Genomic DNA, 16748 nt, shown 5'->3' on the forward strand with positions numbered 1-16748 from the left:
ATTGGTAAAGAGAAAATCAAACAGTTCTATTAAATCCGTTGGGTTTATTTTGCTTGAGATGCAAAAAAAAGTGTGTTTAATAATTAAATGCAAATGAAATGATCCACTTTTAACTTTTTTATTTTACCCAGAGGATGCCTACATCACTCCCTAAAATGCCATTAGTATGGAAATGAGAAGCTGCAGGTCGGGAGAATGATGACATGCACTGTCAGCAGGGGTTAAAACAGGTCCCTCTAGAACATCGGTATTTGTTTGTGCCAGAGCTGAGACTGTGGGACATCCAACACACACACGAGGAGAAACGTCTTATCCCAACTTGGAACAAGTGGGAATCTAAAACTGAAATGGGTCACCAGTAAACAAAGAGCCATTAATCCATTAATACGAGTTCCACTAGCCTGTCTATGGTCCTGCAGAGTGTTTTGGTCGTTGTGTTTCCCCATTCAGAGAGCGGCAGCTCAGACGGTCGGATCTGGAATTTGTCCCCTTATGACGTCATAAGGGGACAGGTCACACAACTTTCTGTCTGCGCCAGACATTGTGGTTGGTGAATGGTGTCGATAACGTCATTGGCGCGAATAGGCCGCTCTGCTCCTCACCCCGCCTCTCTCCTCCTCATTAGCATTTAAAGCTCCAGACACCGAAACGGCGCGTAATTCTGCACCAAGACTGAGTTTCAGAAAGAGACTTCAGATACAGTATTAGAGGACCAACAAGTCCGATACAAAAGCAGAAAAAAATTTATGTCAAGGGACCTTTAACACGTTACACATAAATCTACACAAATCCTGCTGGTAAATGGTTGCGGTGCCGGGCTGAGCTACATGACCGTCACCTATTGATTTCGCGCCTTTCATTCCTATCAGGTTTACTGGGCTGGGTGGAGACTTCGTGCCCCGGGGCTCGACTTTCAAATTAAATCAAATCCAGCCAGATCGAGATCGAGCACAACAGGCACAGATAAGCCCCAAAAAAGGGAGTTTATTTCCTTCATATCACAACTACATGGCAAAATAATCACTTGTGGAGATTAAAAAAAAAAATTCATCCATATCAAATTTTAATTAACAAAAAAATGTAAATCGAGCACAGTTTCAATAATCATTAATTTGCTGTTTAATTGAATTATATATATTCATATTCTGCTTTTAGAAATTGCTGGAAGGGATGCAGTGAATCTGTGAACCTGCTGTAATAAAGGAATTACACTTCAACAATAGTCAGTTATTCAAATGTTTTCTTGCAGAACTATTTATAAAGAGAGGCATTTTGGTTTTTGGTTTTTAATCCAACCGTGGGCCCAAAGTTCTGTAGTTTATATATATTTACATATGTAATCATGTTGAAACAGAACATACAGCAGGAACTAAAGGTGCATTGTTATATAAGACAAATACTTTTAACATTAGAACCTACAAATTTTTGTCCATCAAGAATCCTGTAATATCATCAGAACTTTCATCACTTTCTTGCTTCATCATCATTTCTGTTTGCGTTTCTTCTAATTACTTGCTCGTTTTTGGTCAAGCAGCAATATGGCACTTCAGTAAAAGTAACAGACTCTTGTACATGCAAGGAAGACCGAACCGTGGTTATCCTGCTCAAGTCACCGCGGTAAAGCAGCACCCAGCTGCCGCTGCCTTCAAGACCAGACGGAGGACTAATACTTGCGGCACTGGCTGTAGTAGCTGAATATGTTCTCGTCGATCCACCTGCGGAACCTGGACACCGCGGTGTAGACCCCCGGGTACCTCGGGTCGGCACAGCCTTCGCCCCAGGAGACGATGCCGTAGACGCGGCCATCACAAACGAGTGGGCCGCCGGAGTCGCCCTGAAACCGCAAAACAGGTGATAAACGGACGGTAACAAGTGATTGTCATTGTGATACACAGCAGCACAGCACACGGTGCACACAGCGAAATGTGTCCTCTGTATTTAACCGTCACCCTTAGTGAGCAGTGGGCGGCCATGACAGGCACCCGGGGAGCAGTGTGTGGGGACGGTGCTTTGCTCAGTGGAACCTTGGTGGACCGGGATTCGAACCGGCAACCTCATGATTACGGGGCCGCTTCCTTAACCGCTAGGCCACCGCTGCCCCTGGTCAGCATGCGGTAAACACAACTCCAGTCCTGACTGACCTTGCAGGCGTCTTTGCCCCCCGTGCTGTACCCCGCACAGATCATGTTGTCGGTGATGTTGCCGTCGAAGGAGCTGCTGCTGTTGCACCGCGCCACGGACACGATGGGCAGCCGGGCGGTGCGGAGCGTGGAGGGCAGCTGGCCCCCGCTGGGGCTGGTGCTTCCCCAGCCGGACACCCGACAGACGCTGCCCTCCGGCATGGCGGCGCCTTGCCGCGGCAGCGGTGCGACGGACACGTAGCTGTTGAGGTAGACCGGGGCCTTCAGCTGCAGAAACGGTACAGAAACGGTTTCATTTTAACTTGCCACAATAAATTAGAACTTGGGCACCTCTCTCTTCCTAAATAACCTGCGTTCACGCGGGGACGTTATCTGAAACGCTGTCGTCCACACGGAGACGCAGAGCACGTCCGAGGGCGCTGTTCTAACCCCTCCACACCCGTAGGTGGCGCTGTAGCTCTTCCGCGGTGAGTTAAACATTTACATTTATGGCATTTGGCAGACGCCCTTATCCAGAGCGACTTACAACGTGCTTTCAAGTTACCATCGATGAAGAGATCAATTCCGGTTCACTAGGACCCCAGCTATGAATACATCTATTTTATTCACTCTGTTGTAGATTCTGTACACAAAGTTCGACAACAAGAAAATTACAATTTAATGTAAATATTCTCTAAAGAGGAAGGTAAACACGCTTCGGCTCGAAACTTCTCGTTTTAGAGAAAGATGTGGTCGTGTGGACGGGGTCCTACCGACCTTGATCAGCATGATGTCGGCGTTCTTGGTGGCCTCGTCGTAGTCCGGATGCGGGACCAGGAAGTGAGGCCGGTAGAACTGCTCCGTGCCCTCGTACATGCTGAGGGAGTAATCTCCTGCGATGATCAGCATGTAGTCGGCCCTGCGCAGGAAACCACAGAGAAGCCGCCGGTCAGATGGCTTTTCCGGTGCGGTGTGGAGAGCTGCTGGATTTGCTGTGTGCGTCAAAATCCTCGAAATGAAGAGTCATTAAAGCCAAGAGTTGTTTTTGGCGCTCAAAGTTTTGACGAACCTTTATGACGTGACAAAAACAAGACAAGACGTAAATGTGTCACGATCCGGTCCGGAACGGGTTTCACGTTGGTCCTGTGTAATGTCTCCTAATCGTTTTCACCGGTTTAATGGTATAAAGCTGCCCTGTCTTTGGGTCTTTGTTATGTTACATGTTCACCATGTTACCAGATGTCTCCCTTGTCCTGTTCTTCACCAGTTAAACCCCGGATTCGTGACGTCGTGCGAATGCGTCCTTCATCCTCGTCATCTCCGTTCACCTGCCTCGCCATGCCAAATGGTTGTGACAAAATGCTGGTCAAGTGACAATAACTATAAAGGTAGTAGCCTAGTGGGGTAACACACTCGCCTATGAACCAGAAGACCCAGGTTCAAACCCCACTTACTACTATCGTGTCCCTGAGCAGGACACTTAACCCTGAGTGTCTCCAGGGGGGGACAGTCCCTGTAAGTTGCTCTGGATAAGGGCGTCTGGTAAATGCCGTAAATGTAAAACTATAATGTGTATTTTAAATGTGTATTTTAATAATAAAAATTTGACTAAAATGTGTGATGACGTCAGTCTCCATTCGCACGTTATCTCTATTTCAGAATAACTGTGGTGGGTTATAGATATATATATGGTGGCGGGTTATCAGATGTCTGGGAGACTTTGGACACTTTCTTTACAATGAAGTGGAAGCAGAACGTGTGTGGAAAACCCGGGGAGAAACGCGGCCACTGGAACGGATGTTGAATATTCCTGAGTCTAAAAGGTGCTTATAATATAATAATAAGATGAGCTTGTTTTAATTATGAAGTGGGTTTGACTAAAAGATTCTACTTGGTAATTGTACTATATTGACTGAACAAAAACATTTTCATTAACTAAAACTGGAGCGGATAATTCTGACTAAAACAAGATTAATTTAAAAAGTTGCATGACAAATAACAATAAAAACTGATAATGTAAAAAAAAGACTCAACTATTATGATGAGCTGCACAAAACCAACAGTCCACAAAGAATCAAAAGGCAGAAACAGGACGTTTTATTTTCGGGTGGTACATCCAGGATGGAATAATCCGATTATTTATCCGGTTCGCCCCGGATTCTTGAGACCTGTTGGAAATCAGGTTCTCTGTGGACCACCTGATACCCAAGGTGTCCCCAAAGCCACAAAAACCCTCCGAGCCAAACATGCGCTCCCACTTGAAAACGTCAGCTGGAGGAACCTGACCTTCTTCCCCTGTAATCCACACCTCGGCGTCCCCGGAGCACCTCAACTCACCCCACGTTGCAGTGCGCCGCCGTGAGCACCCAGTACTTGTTGATGATGGTGCCGCCGCAGAAATGCTGTCCGCTGATGCTCTGAATGGACACGATGTACTTGATGGCGTGCGGCGCCGGGGCGTAGCCACCGATGACGCGCGGAACCTGGACTATGACTTGGCCTGGAGGGTGAAGGGATACGATGATCCTTTTCTAGTCCCACAAGTGAAAAATGTACCTTGTCCATGCAGAAAGTGGACGGTACGAGATGAGCGCAGCAAAAAATAACTAGTATAGAGAATATAAAAAGTTCACTATCCAAGTAAATAATCTTGAAATAACTGTGGATGTGTGTATTCATATATATGAACCAGAAGACCCAGGTTCAAACCCCACTTACCACCATTGTGTCCCTGAGCAAGACATTTAACCCTGAGTGTCTCCAGGGGGGACTGTCCCTGTAAATACTGATTGTAAATGCTGTAAATGTAAATATACCCACATTGTGGGTGCCGCAGTGCTGCCCTCTTCCTGTCCCCACCAGAGATGCTGCCTCCCCAGCAGACCTAAAAAGGCACTTAGCCAGGTAATGGGGTTCAAGGGGGGGCTAGACCTGGAATTTACTGGCGGACAGGTATAGGAACTAGTGATATCCCAAGTTCCCCTGGGCGCTAAGTCCACCCTACAGGGTCGCATCTGCAGCATTCAGCTACGTCGGCACCGACAGAAACCAGGTGCAGTCGCCCCTTACCGCAGCATTTCAGAGACTATCCTGGGAACCAAATCAGTCAAGAGCTAGAACCGCTCCTCGTTCCTTCCACCAGTAGAAACAAGAACGGTGAAACGGCTGCCCCAGTGTTCCGGTTCCTTCACTCCGTGTTCAGCCACTGATCCTTCACCTGAGCCTCCTTCAGAAAGCTAAAGCGGAGCTGTCTGTGGTCCTGATGGCTGCGTTTTACACAGCGCGGCCTTGGTAATTAGTCATTTCTTCGTTAGTAGTAATTGCGGTTCTGAAGGTTTTGGTGTCGTCTCAGCTTACAGACTTCTACTGCCTCGGTAATGATGTCCTCTGAGATACCTTAATGAGTGACACTGGCACGATCTCGGGTCTCGAGTCCAAGACGTTCACAGCTACATTTACAACCTTATCCAGAGCGTCTTACAACCAGTAGAGACAGGGACAGTCCCCCCCTGGGGACACTCAGGGTTAAGTGTCTTGCTCAGGGACACGATGGGGTTCGAACCTGGGTCTTCTGGTTCCGGTGGAACCGGTGCATAATGCAGATTTCACAGTCAGGCAGTATCCATATGGAAGCCGTAGCCCACGAGGATCGTCTTCCCTCGCCATACATGTCGCTTTTTATGGACTTTCTCCCTTCTGTTCACCTGACACGACACAGATTACGCCGTTTTGTCCCCATCAATGGTCCCAGATGAAAAGCCCTCAGTCATGGAGATGTATCTGATTTTAATGACAGCCCTGTTAGAACCTGGATTCATTTCACTGGCGGCCATCGGACACGAACAAATGAATTATTCAGCCGAATGGGTATAAATATCCTCAAAAGGCAATAACTTTGCAGAAAATGATGTTTTTCCCACTAGAGTTCCCTTTAAAAAGAAGTGGAATCAAGCTGTGAAACAAAATATGTTTCTCCAGTTTCAGCATAATAGATCATGTGGTTGAAACCACCTGGCAGACAGCAGAGCACCTAATCAATCAAACTTCACCACCGCGAGCAGAGACACCGACGTGACAATCGTCCCCCCCCCAACACGTCCACCAAATTACTGAGAAGAATTCCACAAGTGGCTCCTGAAAAGCCAGCCTGGCCGTACAGGAGCAGGACAGGAGTGGGACAGGAGCAGGACCGGAGAAGGACAGGAGCAGGACAGGAGCGGGGCAGGACAGGAGCAGGACAGGAGCGGGGCAGGACAGGAGCAGGACAGGAGGGGGACAGGAGCAGGACAGGAGCAGGACAGGAGGGGGACAGGAGCAGGACAGGAGGGGGACAGGAGCAGGACAGGAGTGGGACAGGAGCAGGACCGGAGAAGGACAGGAGTGGGACAGGAGCAGGACAGGAGCGGGACAGGAGCGAGACAGGAGCAGGACAGGAGCGGGACAGGAGCAGGACAGGAGCAGGACAGGAGGGGGACAGGAGCAGGACAGGAGCGGGACAGGAGCAGGACAGGAGTGGGACAGGAGCGGGACAGGAGGGGGACAGGAGCAGGACAGGAGTGGGACAGGAGCAGGACCGGAGAAGGACAGGAGTGGGACAGGAGCAGGACAGGAGCGGGACAGGAGCGAGACAGGAGCAGGACAGGAGCGGGACAGGAGCAGGACAGGAGCAGGACAGGAGGGGGACAGGAGCAGGACAGGAGCGGGACAGGAGCAGGACAGGAGTGGGACAGGAGCGGGACAGGAGCAGGACAGGAGCAGGACAGGAGCAGGACAGGAGCAGGACAGGAGCGAGACTCACAGTGGACGGCGGCGAGGAGCTCCAGCAGGAAAGCCAGCGGCGCGGCCGGCCGAGTCATGGCGACGCAGCGTGGGGCCACCGCGTCCCGACTGCACTGAGCGCGCCGACTCCGGACCTGCCGCCCAGATTCCACCCACCCACCCGACGGGACGGGATCACCTGCACGCTCAGGTTTCCAAGTTCCGATTTCCGTCGCCATGGTCACCAGTCTGTCTCGGAGGAACAAGGTGTGATGTTAACCCCGCCCGTGACCCCCGGCAGCGGTTTCACACCTGTAACGTATACGGGAGTGGACGTCAGAGGGGCCGAAGAGGTAAATTCCGTCTGTGTGTTAACATTCGAAATGGTCCAGCTTTTCTAAATGTGGGAAGATGAATTCAGGCGGTTTGAATGTTTTAAACTTTTACATTTGTTCCGAAATGCTGAGATCTGGACTGACGTGTGTGAAGTGTGTCGGCTGCTAGATTAACTAGCGAGACGTTGCGCCATGGCCCTGTAGGAAGATCTGAAGGGTCGTGGTGTCGTCAGTGAGATGTGATTGTGGGTTTTTCGATACGGGCGAACCCTGGTCAGCAAGGTGCAGCTTGAGAAGCTCACACATTCAGGCCAGAACTGTGTGTGTGTGTGTGTGTGTGTGTGTGTGAGTGTAGATCTGCCCCAAATTTCCCAGGGCCGCATTAAAAATGGAGGTTGTGTGTGTCGGGGCTCTTGTGTAGCTCCTCCCCCCTTGATGTCTTTAGTCCCCGCCCCGTCACGTCTTGCGCAGCCAGCCTGGGGGGCGAACCAGTTCATCATATTCAACGCCGCTTGACCTCTGACCCCCCCTGCCGTCCCGAGCAGTGAGTGACAGGCGGGTTAATGTCCGAGTGGACTCTCCTCCATCGAGGAACAGTGTGTGTGCAGGATTTTCTTCCTTCATGAAAACTGGTAACGCCGTTTCTGAGGATATAAATATTTCACGCGCAAAACTGAAATCTCCAATCGATTAATAAAAACTTGATTTATCAGCCTCTGGATGTTCAGGGTCATTTTTTGTCTGTTTCAGAACGATCAGTAATTCCTTAACAAGATTTTCCAAAATGTAGTGGAAATATGGCCAACATCGCTGGCACGTCTGTTCTGGGATCAGCCGGGTTTATACTCTGGAGAGGTGTCCCGTTTCCTCGCCCAGGGGTATAATAATCAAAGGAGCGGCTGGAACTGGCCGTATAACTCTGCAGGACGCAGCTTTGTGATATACTGGGTCACCGCTTCGCTGTATTATTCACCAGCCTAGATGGCATTTTGATAGGTGCGGTTATAAAAGCACCGAGAAGGGGGCTGAGGATGACCCGTCCGAGGAAGCAGGGAGATTCTGCAACCGGACGGAGCTTCAAGACCATCAGGTGAGCTGGAGTTTTACATTTGAAAAGGATCATCCGTACTCGGTGTACTCGGTGCGCTTATTATTATATTATTGCGCTTGTATTAGTTATGATGCGCCGATTCTTGAGTTGAATGTACGGGGTTTTACACGGAATCCTTTTTTTCTACGTTCATATTCACATAGAGATGCAGCTTTATTTACTTCCGCTCTGTCTTTCTTGAGAGACCTTCGGGCGAAATGACGGACGTTCTGTTTGCCGCAGGTCACCATGGGTCAGTGCTTCAAGGCCACAGTGCTGCTTGTCCTGGCGTTGGCCGTCAGAGGTGCGTTTCACATGGTACATGGACTCAAATAACTAACAGACAATGACGTGGACATCTTGCTGGTTGAGGTCCATTAACCCGAAATCCATGAATAAATTATTGATCGTTGCTTTAAATGGTGCCGACACACAGAGAGTTCGGGGCAAAGGATCATCGGAGGTCAAGAGGTCGTCCCGTATTCCATCAAGTATCAGGCGTCCATCCAGTACAACCGGGTGCACTACTGCGGCGGCACCCTGATCCGGCCCCAGTGGGTGGTGTCTGCCGCCCACTGCTGGAGACCGTGAGTACTGTCCCCTGCAGCCACGTCCCCCCAATGGCCGTCACACGAGCGGAAGATGGAGAGTGTTTCGCTTCTTTTCAGGAGCTCGCTCATCCAGGTGGTCTTGAGCGAGCACAGCCTTGTCCTTGAGGAGGGCTTTGAGCAGATCTTCAACGTGTCCAAAGCTTTGGTGCATTATAACTACAACTACCAAACATTCAACAACGACATCATGCTCCTCAAGGTAAAACACACATTTACATCATTTACCAGACGCCCTTATTCAGAGCGACTTACAGGGACAGTCCCCCCTGGAGACACTCAGGGTTAAGTGTCCTGCTCAGGGACACGATGGTAGTAAGTGGGTTTTGAACCTGGGTCTTCTGGTTCATAGGCGAGTGTGTTACCCGCTAGGCTACTAACACCACTGAGTGAAGCATGTGGTGTCTCCTTCATCTTCTATTATTACCCAGCTGGCCGAACCGGCTCAGCTGAACGCCAACGTCCAGCCTGCCACCCTGCTGGAGGACACCGACCCCCCGCTGAACTCCTCGGTCAGCTGCACCGTGAGCGGGTGGGGCGTCACCCGCATCTACAGCAGCTACCTGTCGCAGGTGCTCTACGCCGTGGTGGTCAACGTCATGCCCAACTGCAACTTCTACTACTACGGGAAGATCACCGAGAACATGCTCTGCGCCGGCTCGCGGTTCGGGGGCAAAGACTCCTGCCAGGTGAGACGAGAACCTGTCCTTGGTCTTCTGGTTCATACGTGAATCAGATGAACACATTAAATTTACAGTTGAATCGGACTGTCGTCTTTCTGGTTTAGCAGCTTTTCCTCGTGGAAACTGATTTATCTGAATAGTTCCTGACTTGTTCACAATTTGAACAAATTCATATTGAGCTTTTATAAAGCCGGTACGTCGGCGTCGGGGGACGTAGCCGCGCTACAGTAACAGGTTAGAGAAGCGACTTCTTTCACGTAACTGGGTGAGGTGGACAGCAGGAACCCCCGAAAATAAAGGTGCGGTGAAATGTGAAACAGGGCGTGTCGGCCGTCTTTCCGGACGCACCGGTTTCTGTCTGAACCCTCTGTCCTGTCCCTGTTCTTCAGGGCGACTCCGGCGGTCCCCTCATCTGTGACGGTAATTTGGAGGGGATTGTGTCTTGGGGCATTGGCTGCGCCAACCCATACTTCCCTGGGGTCTACACCAAAGTGAGGAACTACACCAAGTGGATCAAGTGGGTCATCGGCACCAATGAATAGTGGGACACAACATCCCACACGTTGCGGATAAGCAGCTGATGGCGGCTGTTGGAGGAAATGTGTGGGAGCATTGGGAAATATGGAACATGTTCATCATATTCATCATTGTTTGTGAAGGAACGTTAACCTTCGGTTTGACCAGGGGTGGTACAAAGCAGTTATTCATTCACTCATTAACTCTCAGCCCCATTTGCCCAAACACTGAAATGCATATTTTAACATGATCTTGTCGTGCAGCGTTTACTGCAGCTTCTCTGTCGTTTCCCTGACTTTTATGCTGTTGATCATAGAGCCATGTAGAACAGTGAAATAAAAATGATATCAATTGTAATTGTAGCCTGGTGTTGCCTGGAATATTTTACATTTTTGTTCATTTGGCACTCGGCAGACATAGATGCCTGATTAGTCATTAGCAGATTCCACCCACTTGCCTATAAAACCCTGAACCTGGCCACTTCACACACACACACACACACACAGTGACCTGGGCACAGTGTTGGCATGGAGGACACCAGGAATCAGAACATGCAGCCTGGATTAGAAGATAGGGTGGTAAAAGCCCTCATCCAACGATCGCAGAAAGCCAAAGACTTCGCCTACTGTCCATACAGCAAGTTCAGAGTGGGCGCTGCCGTCCTGACGGTCGATGGATCCTTTTTCACAGGTGGGGCCAACTTACCAAGGCAACATGCTGCAAGTGCCACAGATAACCGTGGTAATAATAATAATAATACTAAAGTGGTGTACCTCTGCAGGGTGCAACGTGGAGAACGCGGCGAGCAACCTCGGAATCTGTGCTGAGAGGGTGGCCCTCTCGAAGGCCGTCTCAGAAGGCCACCAGCGATTCAAGGCCATTGCTATTGCCAGGTCAGGTTTAGATCATGTATGTGTTGTGCATGGATGTGGTTTGGATAACTTTTACACCTGAATTACACGACAATCATACGTTTCAGCGATCTTAAAGATGACTTCATTTCACCTTGTGGAGGTTGTCGACAGTTCCTGATTGAGGTGGGTGTTTCTGGGTTCAGACTGATGCAAATATATATATATATATATATATATATATATATATATATAGAGAGAGAGAGAGAGAGAGAGAGAGAGAGAGAGAGAGAGAGAGAGAGAGAGAGAGAGAGAGAGATCACAGCTTCTAGGTTTCCTAAAGTAATTTAATAAGTAACTTATCTGTGTTGCCTGCAGCTAAAAAGACACCGAGCCATAAAAACCTTTAAAGTATTAAAGTATCAGGGACATGTCCCCAATCTACACATTTCTATTTAAATGCATGATGAAGAAGGTGTGGTGATTTCTGCCTGCATTGTCCCTGCAGTTCGGTTCCCAGTGGAACGTGTACTTGACCAAACCTGACGGGTCTCACCGCTGCATGGCGGTTGAAGCTCTGCTCCCAGCAGCCTTCACACCTGAGGACATCCAGAAGGAGAAAAAAGAAGAAGAAAAGGCTCAGAGTGTTGAGCACAATTCATAACCTCCACTAATAAAAACGTATTCTCTTCTGGACATGTTTACTTGTATTAAAATAAGCAATTATGGTTAATTAAAAGTGTCGATTTATTTTGACCCACATATGCATGACGAAGTGATGTTAATACATATTCTGTGTAAATGGTAGCCTTAAAATGTCATTTAAATTTATACAATTTACCAGACGCACCTTACAATCAGTAGTGACAGGGACAGCAAGGGTCATGGCCAGGGACACAATGGTAGTAAGTGGGGTTTGAACCTGGGACTTCTTGATGACACTGTGTGTGTGTGTGTGTGTGTGTGTGAGAGAGAGAGAGAGAGATAGAGAGAGAGTATACACACACACAGTTTAAAAATTGTTCTAGTGTAAACCACCGTATATTCAAATGAGACTTTTATATTGACGAGTACCGGTTTTAAGGCTTTTATTTTGACACGTGGTTAAAGGCACGTTGTTTACGTGTGACGTCACGCCGTCCTTGTCAGAGGAGAGTCCGGAGGAGCCCGACTTGTTTACGTGACGGTGAACATGTCGGTGAAGCGCGTCCTCAGCCGCGGGCTAGAACTCGGCCGCTCGGTTCTCCAGCTCGGCCTGCCGAGATCCGCCGGGCGCCTCGCCGCGAAGCTCCGGCCCGAGTACCTGCGCGGCGGCCAGCCCCAGAGCTCCCTGCCCCCGCGGTACCGGTACTACCGGGTGTCCCTGCGCGGCCTGGCGGCCCGGCTGCAGGCGGCGGGCCTCGGGAGGCTGGCCGGGGGCTCGGCCAGGAGCAGGGCGGCCTTCCTGGCCTTCGGGGTCGGCCTGGGTCTGGTCGAGGAGCAGCTGGAGGGGGACCGCAGGAGCGCAGCGGCGTGTCGGGAGATCCAGGTCCCGCCTCCCCGCAGATAAACTCCACAGACATCCGCCCTGATCCAGAGCGACTTACATGAAGCGATCAGCTCTGGTTCAGCAGGCCATTTTATTCACTCTGTTACAGAACTCAGCCTGTAGGAAGGTTACAAGCTCGTCTACGTTTTCTCTAAAGAGGAAGGTGCTCAGCTGCCGTTTTACTCAGCGACTGGGCAGTTCTGACCTCGAGGGGGGGGGTCTAGACGAGGGTCTTCCTCGTACCTCCAGAGATGGAGGGACCAGGCGCGCAGGACTGGAGGTGTAATAAAGGCTCAGAGGTCGGATGGTGAAACCCCATCTGATGTGGGGGGGGCAGCTACTGGGATCCACTGGGGGGGGTGTAGCAGTGTGGAGAAGTTGGGAAGGTGCTGCTGCGTCCTGGATGAGTTGTAGGGGCCGGATGGAGCAGATTTTGGGATCCAGTGGAGGAGGTTACGTGGTGGTGTGGAGAAGTTGGGAAGGTGCTGCTGCGTCCTGGATGAGTTGTAGGGGCCGGATGGAGCAGATTTTGGGATCCAGTGGAGGAGGTAACGTGGTGGTGTGGAGAAGTTGGGAAGGTGCTGCTGCGTCCTGGATGAGTTGTAGGGGCCGGATGGAGCAGATTTTGGGATCCAGTGGAGGAGGTAACGTGGTGGTGTGGAGAAGTTGGGAAGGTGCTGCTGCGTCCTGGATGAGTTGTAGGGGCCGGATGGAGCAGATTTTGGGATCCAGTGGAGGAGGTTACGTGGTGGTGTGGAGAAGTTGGGAAGGTGCTGCTGCATCCTGGATGAGTTGTAGGGGCCGGATGGAGCAGATTTTGGGATCCAGTGGAGGAGGTTACGTGGTGGTGTGGAGAAGTTGGGAAGGTGCTGCTGCGTCCTGGATGAGTTGTAGGGGCCGGATGGTAGGAGTAGACCAGTAGACAGTAACCCAGTCGTGAGATTATGAGCACTGAACCAGGATCTGGGGGGCCTGTGTTGGTAGATCAGGGCGCATCCGTCTGATATTGTAGAGAAGGAACCTACATGAGCGGGAAGGTTCGGTGATGGAGAGTTGGTGGCTCCAAGGTTGCGGGGCTGTTGCAGAAGGAGAGAGGGCTGCGAGTTGGTCCTGAAGAATCTGCTGGAATGAATATTAGTTCCGTTTTGGTGGGAGGGAGTTGCCATCCGAGATGAGATGTCATTTAGACGTGCAGAAGTTTTGCAGACGGCATTATCAGAACTTGCCCAGAAATCTCCACTTTCACTAAATCAACACACATAAACGCATAAATAATTCAGCCGCTCATCCCATTTAACATTTCAAAATAAAAGTCCCAAGTATTTACATTTAAAACACCAGTTTCACACTCGTGGAAGCCGTAGATAAAAGGCGTTATTTTGAAACGTGACTTTGTGAAAGTGGACATTTCTAGTTTTTTTTTTTTGTGTTTAATGAGCAATCCAGCGAATATCTGCAAATGTCAAATTCCGAACTCGCTGCTAACTTTACTGAGGCGGCGGGGAAAAAAAGACCCGTATTCAACTCTAATGTCTCCTGATTTTCCCAGGCGCTTTTCAGCAAGAAGAAGTTCCAGACGTTCCCGGAGCAGCCGCTCGTGTCCGGGTATAAACTGGAGGATTATGTGATCGGGAAGCAGATCGGGAAGGGCTGCAACGCCGCTGTGTACGAGGCCGCCGCTCCAGCCCCTGTCCCGCCGGACCAGTGGACGGGCGCTTTCCCGCTGGCCGTGAAGATGATGTGGAACATCGGGGTGGGTGGTGTATTCTATCACACACACACACACACACACACACACACACATTTCAAACCTAAAAACCCGGGACAGTGGTGGCCTAGCGGTTAAGGAAGCGCCCCTGTAATCAGAAGGTTGCCGGTTCGAATCCCGATCTGCCAAGGTGCCACTGAGCAAAGCACCGTCCCCACACACTGCTCCCCGGGCGCCTGTCATGGCTGCCCACTGCTCACTCAGGGTGATGGTTAAATGCAGAGGACAAATTTCACTGTGTGCACCGTGTGCTGTGCTGCTGTGTATCACATGTGACAATCACTTCACTTTTTTAAAAGCAGGACAACGTTTCTGTTTTTCAGGCTGGCTCGTCCAGTGAGACGATCCTCAGGTCCATGTCTCAGGAGCTCGTCCCTGCTGGCCCTCAGGCCATGAGACAGGAGGCCGGGGCCCTCACGCTTCACGGGTAGGTGCCAACGTGCCGTTCGTTCGGAACATCACGAGCTCTCCAGTTATTTCTGGACTGACCCGACTGCCCTGCAGCCACTTCGGCCGCCTGCCCGAGACGGTGTCCCACCACCCCAACGTGATCACCGTCCACCGGGCCTTCACGGCGGAGGTGCCGCTGCTGCCGGGTGCGGAGGAAGAGTACCCGGACGTGCTGCCCGCCCGGCTCCACCCGCGGGGCGTGGGCAACAACCGCACGTTGTTCCTGGTGATGAAGAAGTAAGATGCGGTGCGGCGCCGTCTCGGTGCGAGACCTTCTGTCCTGTCCTCAGCGCAGCTGTCCGCTTCTGTGCCCGCTGCAGTTACCCGCGCACGCTGCGCCACCATCTGGAGGCGTCCGCGCCGAGCCGGCGGGACGGGACCCTCATGCTCCTGCAGCTGCTGGAAGGGGTGGACCACCTGTGCAAACAAGGCGTGGCCCACCGGGACCTGAAGTCCGACAACGTGCTCCTGGAGCTGGACTCGGGTGGGAGGAGTTTGAACCTGGTCTCCGGGTGTCCCGCTCTTCCTCATGAGACGAATCTCGTCCGCAGGTGGCCGTCCCCGCCTGGTGATCACGGACTTCGGCTGCTGCCTGGCGGAGAGGGACCGCGGCCTGCAGCTGCCGTTCAGCAGCTGGTGGGTGGACCGAGGCGGGAACTCCTGTCTCATGGCACCGGAGGTGAACATCTAACTACACGTCCAGCCTTGACTGGGATTTTTTCGCTTTACGAGTTGTTAAGTGAGTTTTGGCATCACCGTGATTGCAGGTAGCCGCGGCTGTTCCTGGCCCTGGCGTGGTCATCGACTACAGTAAAGCTGATGCCTGGGCAGTCGGCGCCATGGCCTACGAACTCTTCGGCCAGAAGAACCCGTTCTACGGCCCATGTGGCCTGGAGGGGAGGAGCTACCAGGAGAAGCAGCTTCCCGCCCTGCCATCAAACGTTCCGGCAGACGTGAGGCTGGTGGTGCGGCTCCTGCTGCGTAGGAACCCCAACAAGGCAGGTGGCCAATAAAGGGTCCGAGTTGCAAATAGCAACGCGTCCATTCTCACGCGTTTCTGTGCTCCCTCAGCGTCCCAGCGCTCGCGTTGCCGCCAACATCCTCCACCTGAGCTTGTGGGGCGGCCGCGCCCTCGCCCGCCTGGACAGAGCCGCCGCCGGTAAAATGGCCGACTGGCTGCTGTGTGAGTCGGCCCGGGTTCTCCTGAAGGGCGTCGGCCGGAGCCGCGCGTTGGTGGAGGAGGAGCAGCGGCGGTGCTTCCTGGCCAACGTTGACCTGGAAGACCTGCGCACCGCTGCTGGCTTCCTGCTGTACGGCCGAGCACAGCGGTCGGGACTCTCGCAGTAGCGCGGGGACTTCGTGCATGATCATTCTGCACTTTATCCCACCGTACCTCTGAGGTCCTGTGTATCTACGACTACTAAAGTATTGCTGTGTGGTGATAAACGTAGTGATGTAGTAGTACACGTTGCTAATTATCATCTGTTATTAATAAGAAAAACAGAGGCAGGTTATGATGCCCAAGGTGGTGGGTGATCTCAGGGTTTTGGGGTGATTCTGATGGGCATGCTCATTACAGTCATTTAAAGGAAATAAAAAGGCAATATAAGAATATGCTAAATGTGTGTGTTTTTTTTTTTTTTTTTTTTTTAGCATTAGCCGTTTTGTGATCTGCACGTCATTACACAACCAAGAGTTACACTCGTGTTAAGACTGCACTTTAGAATCCCGCAAACTGCGGACTTTCACGCACAGCTGTGAAAGTGTCGACATTTTGGCCGGATCTGGCAACTCGAGTGAAGCCTTGAACATTTCGGTGTTTTATTTTTCTTTTTACATTTACAGCATTTACCAGACGCCCTTATCCAGAGGGACTTACAATCAGTAGTTACAGGGACAGTCCCCCCCTGGAGACACTCAGGGTTAAGTGTCCTGCTCAGGGCACGATGGTAGTAAGTGAGGTTTGAACCCGGGTCTTCTGGTTCATGGGCGAGTGTGTTACCCGCTAGGCTACTACCAACTCGTTGCCAGATCCGTGTCA

General features: G+C 51.2%; 4 protein-coding genes across 5 annotated transcripts; 3 read left to right on the forward strand and 1 right to left on the reverse strand.

Moving 5' to 3' along the window:
- Positions 1-1152: 1152 nt before the first annotated feature.
- Positions 1153-7000, reverse strand: LOC114797750 (trypsin-like). Its single transcript, XM_028992798.1, has 5 exons — positions 6919-7000; positions 4458-4620; positions 2898-3039; positions 2142-2408; positions 1153-1834 (listed from the first exon to the last, which is right to left on the reverse strand). The coding sequence occupies exons 1-5, from the start codon at positions 6974-6976 to the stop codon at positions 1664-1666; spliced, it is 801 nt and encodes a 266-aa protein (XP_028848631.1). The 5' UTR covers positions 6977-7000; the 3' UTR covers positions 1153-1663.
- Positions 7001-7172: 172 nt separating this feature from the next.
- Positions 7173-10430, forward strand: LOC114797751 (trypsin-like). Of its 2 annotated transcripts, XM_028992800.1 has the most exons (7): positions 7173-7231; positions 8210-8303; positions 8547-8607; positions 8740-8890; positions 8972-9113; positions 9343-9600; positions 9984-10430. In XM_028992800.1, exons 3-7 carry the CDS (start codon positions 8553-8555, stop codon positions 10134-10136), a joined length of 759 nt encoding a protein of 252 aa, XP_028848633.1. In that variant the 5' UTR covers positions 7173-7231; positions 8210-8303; positions 8547-8552; the 3' UTR covers positions 10137-10430. The 2 variants fall into 2 exon arrangements, with proteins under 2 accessions (XP_028848633.1, XP_028848632.1); XM_028992799.1 differs by lacking the exon at positions 7173-7231 and having other exon boundaries at positions 8016-8303.
- A 183-nt stretch (positions 10431-10613) lies between these two features.
- Positions 10614-11721, forward strand: LOC114798562 (cytidine deaminase-like). Its single transcript, XM_028994363.1, has 4 exons — positions 10614-10800; positions 10892-11003; positions 11090-11147; positions 11470-11721. The coding sequence occupies exons 1-4, from the start codon at positions 10638-10640 to the stop codon at positions 11623-11625; spliced, it is 489 nt and encodes a 162-aa protein (XP_028850196.1). The 5' UTR covers positions 10614-10637; the 3' UTR covers positions 11626-11721.
- A 358-nt stretch (positions 11722-12079) lies between these two features.
- On the forward strand, positions 12080-16323 carry LOC114798366 (serine/threonine-protein kinase PINK1, mitochondrial-like). The gene is made up of 8 exons (XM_028994016.1): positions 12080-12489; positions 14039-14242; positions 14581-14684; positions 14762-14944; positions 15028-15191; positions 15259-15386; positions 15475-15705; positions 15779-16323. Exons 1-8 carry the CDS (start codon positions 12154-12156, stop codon positions 16052-16054), a joined length of 1626 nt encoding a protein of 541 aa, XP_028849849.1. The 5' UTR covers positions 12080-12153; the 3' UTR covers positions 16055-16323.
- Positions 16324-16748: the final 425 nt, after the last annotated feature.

This window comes from Denticeps clupeoides, chromosome 10, assembly GCF_900700375.1.
Source record: "Denticeps clupeoides chromosome 10, fDenClu1.1, whole genome shotgun sequence".
Classification (NCBI taxonomy): domain Eukaryota; kingdom Metazoa; phylum Chordata; class Actinopteri; order Clupeiformes; family Denticipitidae; genus Denticeps; species Denticeps clupeoides.